The 12,008-nt window shown below is 50.5% G+C and overlaps 1 protein-coding gene across 1 annotated transcript in view; it reads right to left on the bottom strand.

Moving 5' to 3' along the window:
- The window catches only part of SPTB (spectrin beta, erythrocytic), a 118,631-nt gene that overhangs the window by 48,149 nt on the left and 58,474 nt on the right, over positions 1–12,008 (bottom strand). The window contains exon 2 of the mRNA XM_040975440.1: positions 9,753–9,954. Coding sequence (XP_040831374.1) covers positions 9,753–9,900 — 148 coding nt within the window. The 5' untranslated portion in view covers positions 9,901–9,954. The remainder of the gene's footprint in view (positions 1–9,752; positions 9,955–12,008) is intronic.

Raw genomic sequence — 12,008 nt, 5'->3', positions numbered from 1 at the left:
GCAGACACCAACTTTTGTTTCAAGGCTAGTTATGACCTGTAGTTGCAAGAGTCTGTTGACACAGAATCTGCAGACACATACAGCTGGATGGACCATGTGTGAAGCCCTGGATACCAGTGGCAATCGGATGACAGAACATGTCAGAGTACATTTCAAAAGAAGTATGCAAATTGTGTGCAAGGATAACCCTAGGAGGTTCCTGAGACAGAAACAGATGGGCAGGCACACGGAATTCTTGAACAAGAAAACTGCACTATCAAGATATCAATTTACTCTAAACTGATCCATATGGAATAGTAACTTAAATATATTGAAACCACACACAAAAAATTGCAAATTTGGGAGCAGCTAAGTGATTCAAAAATTCATTGGGAAAATGAGCAAACTAAAGCAGCTGAACCATTCCAAAAGATCAGAGCGAAAAGGGCAAGAAGATCCCAGAATATTTTTACTAGCTGAAAACGGCACAAGGTGGCTTCAAAGAACACTGAAAACACAGAATGGAAAAAAGGAGTTTAGGTGCACACAATCCTCAAAATCCACGCGCAGCTTCTGCATAATATATATTTTCCACGAACTTTCTAAAGATCTCTTATATAGCACAGAAGAGTATAAACTTGCAGTAAAACTATGTGATACTAAATCATGAAAAGACAGAAATACTTACTAGAACAAAAACAGACCCCAGCACACGCAGGCACTTAACACCTGATGCAGGTGGAATGTCACATAGGAAGAAGGAACTTGGATTATTCCACAATGGGATGCTGGCAAGACCTAGGCAGCCAGCAGCAAAAGTAAAATTCCTACCTCATTCTCTGGGATAGATTTTGTCTGAGTCAAAAATGGGAAGGCAAAAAAAAAAAAAAAGAGAGAGAGCAAGAGAGATCATAAAAGCACCCTGAATCAATCATGATGGGATGATTTTATAATGTCAGCATAGGGGAGGCTTTCTAAAGGTGACACCAACCCAAAAGCAATCAAATAAAAGATTCAAGTACAAGTGCGTTAAGAAATATTGTGTATGATCAAAGGCCATAAGCAACGTCAAACAGAGAGAGGCAGTGTTTAGAAGGCACATCGCAAAGGGCTATTTAACATCCTATGTGAAGACGCACACACAACAAGCAAAGACCACCACCAGAGTAAAGGGAGGGTTAACAGAAAAGAATGACAAATCTCTTAGATGTGTAGAGTCACCCAAGCTATTCACAACAGAAATCCACATTAAAAGTATATGCACACACACAATGCACATACAACAGGGCCCCTTATCAGTTAGAATAAACTAAACACAAAAGATGTTTTTGAGACAACTAGGGAATTCCGAATGCCAAGTGAATAGTCAATTACATCAGGGGATTCCTGTTAATTTTTATTAGACATAATAAACACACTTAACAGGAAAATTAAAGTTATAAAACTAGACACATGATAAGATCCTAGCTTTGTAGGCTTGCATAAGCACTCTTAAAAAGTTAATGGAAAATGTGCATTATGAAAAACTACACATGGCTGTCAAAAATTATTTGCACCAAAATACTTCAAAAGTTATCTCTAAGACCATTTTCTCACAAACTTTTTAAAAGACTCAAAAGGCAGTTGCAGATGGTGCTAATAGAGGGGACAGGGCTCTCCTGACTGGTTAATCATGGATATGAAATGACAGGAGTTGTGCTGGACAGCTCCGAGGATCATGTGCTGGCCCTGGTGGGGGTCGGCGTTGGAGGACATAGGAGGTAAGCATGAGGTCAAAGTGTTGATCCCAGGGGCTCATGGGGCTGGTGGTGGGAGGGAAAATGGGGATGGGCATCTTGGATGGTACACCAAGGAGCAGAGGACAGAAGGCTGTAAAGATTCAAGAGGATGGAGGCTATGGCCCAAGCAGCACTGTGATGACTCCAAAATCCTGCCCGGCTACCTGCTGGCTCTGTGGCTTCCCCATCTCCAAAGGAGGGTGCGGGTGGCAGCCCTCATGCCCTTCCCTGCAGGGTGCGGGGGCTATTGCTTCGAGATGATGTCCACTGGGCATGCCCCACAGGCCAGCACCCTGCCCCAGTGATGCTGTTAAGCAACCCAGAGAAGTTCTGGAGAGTCCACTGATTTTAGAAAACAGGATCAAGTCCCTTCCCCTAGCCTGGAGCCTAGCTTCACTGTTCAGGGTGAAGTGGCACACTGTTGAAGCCATTGCCATCAGTGGGCTCTGCTCCAGGACCAGTATCATTTGGGTCAACGGCCTACTTGTGCAGGGGAAGACAGTGAGACCCTGAGCAGCGGAAAGGTGACCTGGCCACAAGCAGCAGTCCAGCACAAAGAGCTACTTCCTCCTCACCAGCAGCTGTCACCTCTACTTCCTTGTATTTCTTAGGCCTCCTCACAAACTGTTCTCCCTACCAAGGACATACTGATCAGCAAAAATGCAGATCTAACTGTGCTACATCCTAGTTCAAAGCACTAGGGTGAGCCACGGGCTGGGTGGGTCATAGCTCTTGTTTGTCACTGACGGCTGCACCTGCCAATTCCATCCCTTTGACCCTTCACCCTGCCACTCTTTGGCCAAGGACTGCCTCATGGCTTTTGTTTTGCCTGGATGTTTTGAAATCCCCACTCCTATAATCCCTCTGGGAGGTGGCTCCTCCTTGTCCCTCCTCTCTTGCCACTCATCAATACTATGACCCTAAAATTCCTGCCAGGGAGTTACAAGCCACCTCTGATGTTACAAATGCTTCTGGGTCCTAGAATTTGTTACAATGGGTCACCAGGGTGCCTTAAAGCATTCACAGAAAAATGAGCCTAGAAGATAGGTTTGTTTCGGTGTTCCGCCCCAAAATTGGAATGCATGCATATGGAGGTCTCCAAGGAGTTCAGCAACAGTGTGTACCGCGACTCAACTGTGCACGGATTTCAAAACCATGTTGCACCAAAAGAAACTCATCTTTTCATTCCATTTTCCAAAACTATTTGGGAGTCCCACGTGTGATGGATGATTCAATCGGCTTGATCTCTCACTAGCATATAAAGAGAGAACTCACTGTCGATCTGGTTTCCAGCATTTGAGAGCCCAAGGATTTGGAGACAAAATGCTTTGGGAGACTCAGCTGCCAATACCCTCCCTGTCATTTTCTCCCAGTGACACGATGCAAAAGGAAGATAAACAACTGCTCCTCTTCGGTGGAGCAGCAAGCTGGTGGGGGTGGGTGGGCGCGTGGACAGGGGAGGAGGGTGCAGGCTGCTCCCAGGAGCACAGCCAAGGCCTGTGTCAGAGCTTGCCCTTGGGAAGAGCGTTGATGCCTACAGGGACATCCCAAAGATGGAGCAGGCTATTAAAACAGCCCGCTCAGACGGCACCGCACGGGAAGGGACTTGTCTTATTATTAACCTCAGTGTATTAATATTTGATCAGGCATCTTCTTGGTGATAGATAGCAGTCACCCATGGAAGGGGAACAGACTCAGTGCTGCAGAACACTTTCCAAGAGGAACAAAGGCTTTTAGAAAGACAGAGAGAACAGGAATGGGGGAGAAGGTACTAGGTCCTGGGCAGAGCCTGCCTAGGCCAGGCAGCAGGTGGACATGGTACCTCTCCTTGTAGGGCCCCACCTAGGTAACTGCAGGATTGTCTCTGCAGTGGGCTGACTGGGGCAGAGGTAGGGGAACAGGCTTACAACAGCAAGGGAAACCTGCTGAGCCCTTTAATTTATCCCTCTGACATTGCATTCAACTGACTGTTGATGGTTATAGATGTCCAAGAAGAGTGTATTTTTCCAGTCTCAGGGCATTTCAGAAACATCACAGAAGAAGCAGTGTGGTGGAGCAATCCATTAAGCACCTGCTTGTGACACTGGCATCCAAGAGGAGCACCAGTTCGAGACCCAGCAGTTCCACTTCTCATCCAGCTCCCCAATAATGTGCCTGGGAAAGCAATGGAAGACTGCCCATGTCTTTGGGCCCCTGCAACCCTGTGAGAGACCCAGGTGAAGCTCCTGGTTCCTGGCTTTGCCATGGTCTAGCCCTGGGAAGGCAGTGAAAGATAGCTCAAGTGCTTAGATCACCTCCCACCCATGTGGGAGACCCAGATGGAGTTCCTGACACCTGGCTTTAATTTGGCTTAGACCTGGCAGTTACCACAATTTGGGGAATGAAGCAGTGGATGGAAGATCTCTGTTTCTCTCTCCCCATCTCTCCCTCTGTTACTATGCCTTTCACATAATATATATGCATAAATATACATATATATATATACACACACATATATATGTATATATATGTATACACACACATACATATATAAGTTTACAGAGAAATGGAACAAAAAATATAAGCTTCTTTTGGTGAAAACAATTTTGAAATCCATGTGTAGTGCTTTTCTTTTATAACACACAGTGTTCATGAAGTTTTAAAGACTCTTCGAATCATCTTTAAGTTCCAATGTATGCGTGGTCACCTGAGAAGGCAATTGAAAGCCTCTGAGCATCTTCACCCTGCCAGGTGACTGCAGAGACAAGGAGGGGCTCGGGTGAGCTGAGGGCTGTGTCTCTAACAGCTGCATCTAAGATTCCTGTCCAAGGAATAGGTGCAGAGTACTGCTGAGCCCCACTCACTGGGTGTAGTTCCATCCACTGGAGGAAATCAGCCCCTCTTCTCCCTCCCATGACACAAAACGCTTTCTGGCTAGCTGGGGCAGCTGAGACCAGCTTCCTGGTACAAGTGGGATGAGGGCCCCAGGGGAAAGCCTCTGCCGTGGGGAGGAGTTGGCCATCCCACTCGGAAGGGGCTCAGGTGACATTCTTTGGGGAGTTTCTAAGCAGGGCATGGCAAGGTCTGAGTGCCACCATCCTGGAGATGGGTGGAATACCTACAAAACCCCAGAGCTTAACTGTAGGGCCCAGGCATGGCAGCTCAGCAAGGTCATGGATTAATGAGGATGGAACTTCAAACTTCACGAGAAACATGAAATGCAAAGGCAAGTTTATTTTGGGTAACATTTTTTTTTTCCCTTGAAATCTGTGCCTGGTTTTTTCATAATACATCTTCTCCCCGAACTTTGGAGACCTCCTGATGGGAGCCTCAGAGGAGACCAGGGACACCACCTGCTGTGCACCTGCTGTCCCACCCCGTCCCTTCCCCCTCCCCGCCCCCTACTGCCACCCCTGCTGGCTGTGCTCTGGGACAGTCCTCACCCAGTGTCACCACAGGGCTGTGTGTCTCCAGAAGCAAGGCTGCAGGTGTAAGGCAGAGAGGAATTCATTCCCTTTTGTAGACAATCCTTGGATTCCAGTCTCAAGGTGGACCCTGAGTGCGCTTCTCTGTGCTGTGCACCCGGTTTTCAAAGAAGAGAGTTCAATGTCAAGCCTAAGCCCAAGATCAAGGAGAAAGACTGAAAAAGAACCTTGCCATTTCCTCTCTGTCTAGGGAAGCTCATGACTGCAGCGTTCCAGATGCCTGTGTGCGCTGAGCAGCCGTAAATCACGCAGTAGGTGGGCAGTACATGGGATGCTGGGACGCCAGGCTGTGGGCCTGAGTAGGACAGGGGAAGCAGGAAGCAGCAAGGGGGAGGGGAGAGAAGAAAGGGGAGGGTGGCTCATGCCCTGGTGTCTTTTTTCTTACCCCCACCCCAGCACCAAGCATCTTCCTGCTGTGTTCCTCCATTGCCTGCTCTCCCAGCTGAGCCACATCTGCCTCTAGGCAATGTCTTTACCCCCAGAATACATGACCAGGTGCACCAGGTGTGGGCAGGCAGGGAGGAGAAGAGCGGGCACAGAGGACAGCATACCTGCAGGGCTGGTAAACTCCCTGGAGGCTGCTGTCATCCAGGCCTCCACGCGTATATGCGCGTATATGTGTGGGTGGGTTGCCAGGAGCAAAAGGGGAAGGTGAGGGCATGAGCTCTGGGCCACCCTGAGGGCAGCTCTGGAAAAACCAGGTGACTTCCTATGGGAACTCGAGGCTAGGGCTGCTGGGAGGAATAGGAAGGGGCGTTCTTGGCTGCTTCCTTTCTTCTGATCCCTCGAAGTCAGTTTGGTAAATGAGAGGGTGTCGTCACATCAGAAGAGAACAGGTCCCTTGGTCTGGGAGAAGTCTTAGGGCATACATGCACGGGGTGACCAGATGGCCAGTTTAGTTAGTCCCAGGGAGGAGAGGCTGGGAATGGATTCACAGATGGGACTGGGGGTTTCTCTTCTAGAACCACTGGGATGCTGACTCGGGAGGCAGTGAAGATGAGATCCAGTTTGGCTCCCTAATGATGGCTCTCCACACGGGGAAGGACCCAGGAGGACCCTGCCCGTGTTCATTTCCTGGGCCTCTCAGGGCACCTGGCTGGATGGCAGAGATCCACCCAGAGCCTGGATGGGGGCTGGTCTACCAAGCTGTAGAGAACAGACCTTCATTCCCACGGTCACAAGATGCGGAGCTGGGGGAGGTGCACAGGAATTAACTCCATGTATCCAGCCGTTGGCTTTCTTTCGCCTCCCTGGCCTTTCTCGGTGAAAGGAGAGTGAGAGAACTGAGCTCCTGGGCTCAGGTGTCAGAAACTGTTTAAAGAGGAAGCATCTATGGGAAATGTTCTTATCAAAATGTTCTACCAAAATCCACAGCTGCTCAAAGCCCTCATGTCCGATGACATAGCACTAAATCACCTCTAAAGGACTTAATACCTAATACAATGTAAATATCATATTGGTAGTTCACTGTCTTGCTTAGACAAGCATTGGTTCATATCATAGAGGAAGAAGCTCCTGGCTCCTGGCTTTAGACTGGCTCAACTCCAGTCATAGTGGCAACTTGGGAAGTGAATCATCGGACGGAAGATCTTCCTCTCTGTCTCTCCTCCTCTCTGTATATCTGCCTTTCCAATAAGATCAGGTAAATCTTAAAACAAAATCTTAAAAAGGAAGTGGAGCCAGATCTTGACACTGGCTCTTGCCACATTTTTCTCCTCATCCCACACCTTCAATTGCAGAAAGAAAACAACACATCACTTTCCTCAAGTTGGCCACCTGCTTCCAAATATTTGTGGAAAGTGCAATTCAAAGATATTGACTTTGATATTTACGCATATGCAAGGTCTTTCAGAAGTTCAGGAAGATGTATATTACAAAAAGTATGCATAATTTTAAAATTTGTACCACAATAAGCTTACATCTTACCCCACGACTTTCCTGAAGTATCCTTATATGCCTACACAGCAGATCACCTCTGTGGTATATGAAACAAGCTGTGGCATAGTAGGTTAAGCTGCTGCCTAGGGTTCTAGCATCCCATATGGGCACCAATTGGAAGCCTGGCAGCCCTACTCTGGCCCAGCTCCCTGCTGATGCACCTGCTGAAAGCAGCAGAGGATAAACCAGCTGCTTGAGTCCCTGCACCCATGTGGCAGGCGTGAATGAAGCTCCTGGCTCCCAGCTTCAAACCAGCCCAGCTCTGGCCATTTAGGCCATTTGTGCAATCAGCAGATGGAAGATCTCCACCTTTCCCCTCACTTTTCTGTAACTCTGCCTTTCAAATAAATAGATAAATCTTTTAAACATGCGAAAGAAACAGGTTGGATACCTTCCTGCCTTATGATTCTTGGGAGAAAAAAAAAGGTATTGAAGACTGGGGCAGACTGACATACTCCTCAGTCCACTTTGCCTGGGCAGCGGAATGCATTGAACTGGCCAACCTACTGTGCAGGTTTGCACAGCTTTAGCTCTCAGCCCAGGTCACGCTCAGGGGATGCTCAAGGGAAGCCAGTCATCAAACTCCTTAGCTTATAGGTAACAGTCCTGAAGGGACCCCAGACTTGCTGCTGACCTGTCAGTCAGAGGCTGTGAGCCACACAGATCCAGGTGTGTAACTCTATCCCTGGTGGTGTCCCCAGTCCCCGGGGTTCATTCACACCCCTGGCAGGGAAGAAGGGACCGGAAGGAGGAAGTGTGCAGAGCACAGCCAAGGTTAGGGAAGGCGCTTTCCTCATCAACCTAGACCTGGCTATGAAGCGTTACATAAAGGTCCTCCAAAGTAAACCTCTTGAACCTTTGTCTACCAGGTCTCCACACAGCACACCAGACCCAACTGCCCTATCCTTTGCTTCCCTGCTGGTCAGCCTCACCCCTCCATCCCCTGCCCCCAAGGGCTAACCCCTCCACAAACTACTCTGAATGTCCTTGTGTTGCCTCCTTTGCTCTCTCATTGCTCTTTGATTTATGTGCCCTGTCTACAGTTCTTCTCTCATTCGACTCATGCTAATTAATTGTGAACCTAGTTCATTTTCCCCTAATGGATGATGAGCTCCTTAGACACAGATCCTAACAGTGACTTCATCTCTGTGGTGCCCCCCTCTCTCCTTTCATGCCTGGCCAGGGGTTTAGCTTTGAACTTCATGAGAGAACAATAAAGAATTGTTAAGATGGAATTTACCTTGGTTTCTTAAATTAGGGCATCTGTGAAACAGATCAGACTCTCTCCAGTGATGAGAGTCCTAACCCCCATGCCATCCTTCAGCAAACTTTAAGGGACTCTGGTACCCACCCTCTTCCACCTGTTGTCATGAGGGCCACTGAAGCAAATCCAGCTGAGAGAGAGAGCGCAGACTGACAAGGTCGGCTCTTCCAAGTCTGGCCATTTAAAGAGGTTAACGTTAAGTAGCAAAAGCAGGAGTCACTTTAACATCTGTTCCCAGGGAAAACTCGGGAGGGGTTTCGTGAGGTTAGGGTAGATGGAAGAGAAAGAAGCAAGCAGAGAGGGAAAGGGACCTGAACAGTGGGGGCTGAGACTCAAATACAGTCCCCCTCACAACACGGAAGAGGAGACACTGCACTCCTTCTGTTCCTTTTCCAAGTGGAAATTCTAGACACTCCCAAGGTGGAAGATCATAAGGTCTCCCAGGGCCGTGGACCACTGGAAAGAAGGTACGAGGAGGGAGGAGGATGAAGATGACAGAGTCGATGACCATGGCCTTCCAGTGGGGCCAGGGAGGGTCACTCCAGAAGGTGCTGTTGGGAAGATGATGAGGACACTTAGTGACAATGCAGACCGGGCCCATCTGGGCTGGTGGCAGCAGGTGGATCGAGGGCAGGCACGCAGTGCATCCCCCCATCCCTGCTCAGCACACAAACTTCACATTCCCTTTACTCAAGCTCCAGGGGGCGAGAGTCGCAGGGGTTAGAGGGGAAGAAGGATCCAAGGGGTCACCACCACACAGCCAGTAAGGGGAGGAGACGTGTTTCCAGTACAGCTTCAACACATGGTGTGTCTGTGTGTATGCGTGCGTGTATGTGTCTTTCTCTGCTAAGTAAAACCCAAATCCTTCCTCCAGGCAGGGCTCCTTCCAAGGTAACACAGGGGGGAAGTTCTCCATCCTGTTTCCCATCAAATCACCACTTTGGGCACCACTGAGAGGGTTGTGACAATCTCTCGCTCCAGACCCAGGCAGGAAATCAGGGGTTCACCGTGAAGCCCCACGCACCTGAGCCCAGGAGCCCAGACCTTGTCTTACTTCTGACTTGGCCACAGGTCACAAAGCACAGAGAATTAAGCAAGGCTGGTCCCACCTACTCCAACTTCTGCTTTTCAGAAGCACCTGGGGTGGGGGATGGGGGAGCCTGGAGTCCCCCCCCCCCCCAAGTGCCTGGCCTTTTCTGGGAGTCAAGAGAACCCTCTCATCCCTGTCATGGCTTTCCCCCAGCTCCCCACCCCCATCACACACAGGGTTTGCCAGGGGAGGGGAGGGGTGTGAGTGCACTGCCTGGAACCCGCAGAGCCCAGGGGTACCTGCCAAGGTCTTGATCCGGGACCGCTCGAAGAGCCTGGCTGAGCTGTTGTCATTATCCAGCTCATCGTCCGGGGCATCCCAGCGGGCATTGATCCGGCTGTAGGGTGGCTGGTTGCCCACGTTTTCAAACTCCGTGGCCGATGTCATGTCAGCAGGCTCTTCTCAGCGGCGACGCCTGCCTCAGTCCTCATGGAAGGGTCCCTGGAAAGGGGCAGCAACACAGTCAGAGAGGGGCAGCTCCCCGTCCCGACGCGCTGCCTCGGGGATACTGGGTCTGGGCGGCCACTGGTGGCAGACGCTGGCGGGTGCAGCAGCACGCAGCCATGTCATCCGCCAGGCTTGCCTCCCGCCCGGGCGCTCTGGGTCTTGGTTATAAAAGAGTGCAGCAGCAGCAGCAGCAGCAGCAGCCCCGGGAACCACGGGGACAGGGACTGGGATGAGGACAGAATGGAGTGCAGCGAGGGTCAGGGCAGCCAGCAGGTGGCACACTTGGCCGCTGCCAGCCGCTCCCTAGGAGCCCGGCGCAGGTCGCCTCTTCCAGGGAGCCTGGGGCTGGGGACAGCAGTGGACCTGCCTAGGACCCTGCCTGGTGAGGGGACCTGGGGACAGGCGAGAGGGGCAGGGAAAGCTCGAAAGCCTAGTCCAACTTCAAGGTGAATCAGTAGAGGAGTTGCGGATGGGAGAACCAGGCAGCCACGAAGGTGTCCAGACAGCTGCTCCAGGGAGTGGGTGGAGATGGCAAGCTGCTACCAGCCCCTTCCCAGCGGCTGATATTCTGAAAGCTGTGCTTTGCTTCTGCCTTCTGCGAGGCTGGACCCGGAGCTGGAAGGAGCTCTCCCACCGCCGAGCCTGCAGCAGGCACATCACCCAGAGGAGCCACTGTGGCAGGCAGCCACCTGCGGGGTAGTGGTGATGCAGGAAGCGCCCCGGAGTGACCAAGCTGTGGATCTGGTATCCACACCGCCATCAAGAGTATCAGGAGTCCTGAGTCCTCACTTGCACTTCACGTGTTGTGTTCACTGGCTAGCCTGCTCAGGCATTCATCGTGAATTCAACTGTGCCCCAAAGCCCCAGTGAGGAGGCAGGCAGAGTGCTAGGAAAGCTGCCACCTGCAGCGCTGGCATCCCATATGGGTGCCGGTTCAAGTCCTAGCTGCTCTACTTTGAATCCAGCTCCCTGCTTATAGCCTGGAAAAGCAGCAGAGACTGGTCCAAGTCCTTGCACCCCCCCCATGGGAGACCCAGAAGAAGTTCCTGGCTTCTGGCTCCAGGCTCCTTGCTTTGGCCTGACCCAGTCCTGGCCCTTGTGGCCATTTGTGAAGCAAACGAGTGGGTGCAAGATTTCTCTCTCTCGCTCTCTCACACACACTCTATGTCTCTCGGCCTTCAAATAAGTAAAATAAATATATTTTTCAAAAAAGGTAACTCAAGGGGTAGGCATTTTGCCTAGTGGTTCAGATACTGATTCAAGACAGCCACATTCTCTGCTGGAGTTTGTGAGTTCAAATTCCAGCTCCGCTTCCTCAAGCACTTAAGTTCCTGTTGCTCACGTGGAGACATGGGTTGAGTCCCTGGCTCCTGGCTTCCACGCCAACCCTGCTCTGGCTGTGGCAGGTCTTTGGGGGTGTGAACCAGTGGAGGAGAGCTTTATCTGTATCTTCTTTCTGCCTTTCCAATAAATAGGATTAAAAAAAAAAAAAAAAAGGAAAGAAATGGCCCGGCGCCGTGGCCTAGCGGCTGAAGTCCTTGCCTTGAAAATTCCGGGATCCCATATGGGATCCAATCCTGGCAGCTCCACTTCCCATCCAGCTCCCTGCTTATGGCCTGGGAATGCGGTTGAGGATGGCCCAAAGTCTTTGGGACCCTGCACCCATGTGGGAGACCCGGAAGAGGTTCCTGGCTCCTGGCTTTGGATCGGCATAGCACCAGCCATTGCACTCACTTGGGGAGTGAATCATCGGACAGAGGATCTTCCTCTCTATCTCTCCTCCTCTCTGTATATCTGACTTTGTAATAAAAAATAAATAAATCTTTTTAAAAAAAAAAAAAACCAGCAGTAACTGGAGGTGGCAGGTGGCATTTGAGGAACGTGAGACAGATGGCTGGGAGGCAGAGCCGGGGCCTGAGTGCCAGGGGTCTTTCCTCCACTGTGCCTGCCACTGTATTTCTATCAGGAGTTGAAGGGAATGTCAAGATCAAGTCTATGAGAAGAAACAGGGCCAGGGGCTCCCCACCCCAGAGAGCTGTGAAGCAGAC

This window comes from Ochotona curzoniae, unplaced genomic scaffold (assembly GCF_017591425.1).
Source record: "Ochotona curzoniae isolate NIBS_2020 unplaced genomic scaffold, NIBS_Ocur_1.0 contig_2688, whole genome shotgun sequence".
Classification (NCBI taxonomy): Eukaryota; Metazoa; Chordata; class Mammalia; order Lagomorpha; family Ochotonidae; genus Ochotona; species Ochotona curzoniae.
This window is presented reverse-complemented; position numbering and strand designations above follow the sequence as displayed.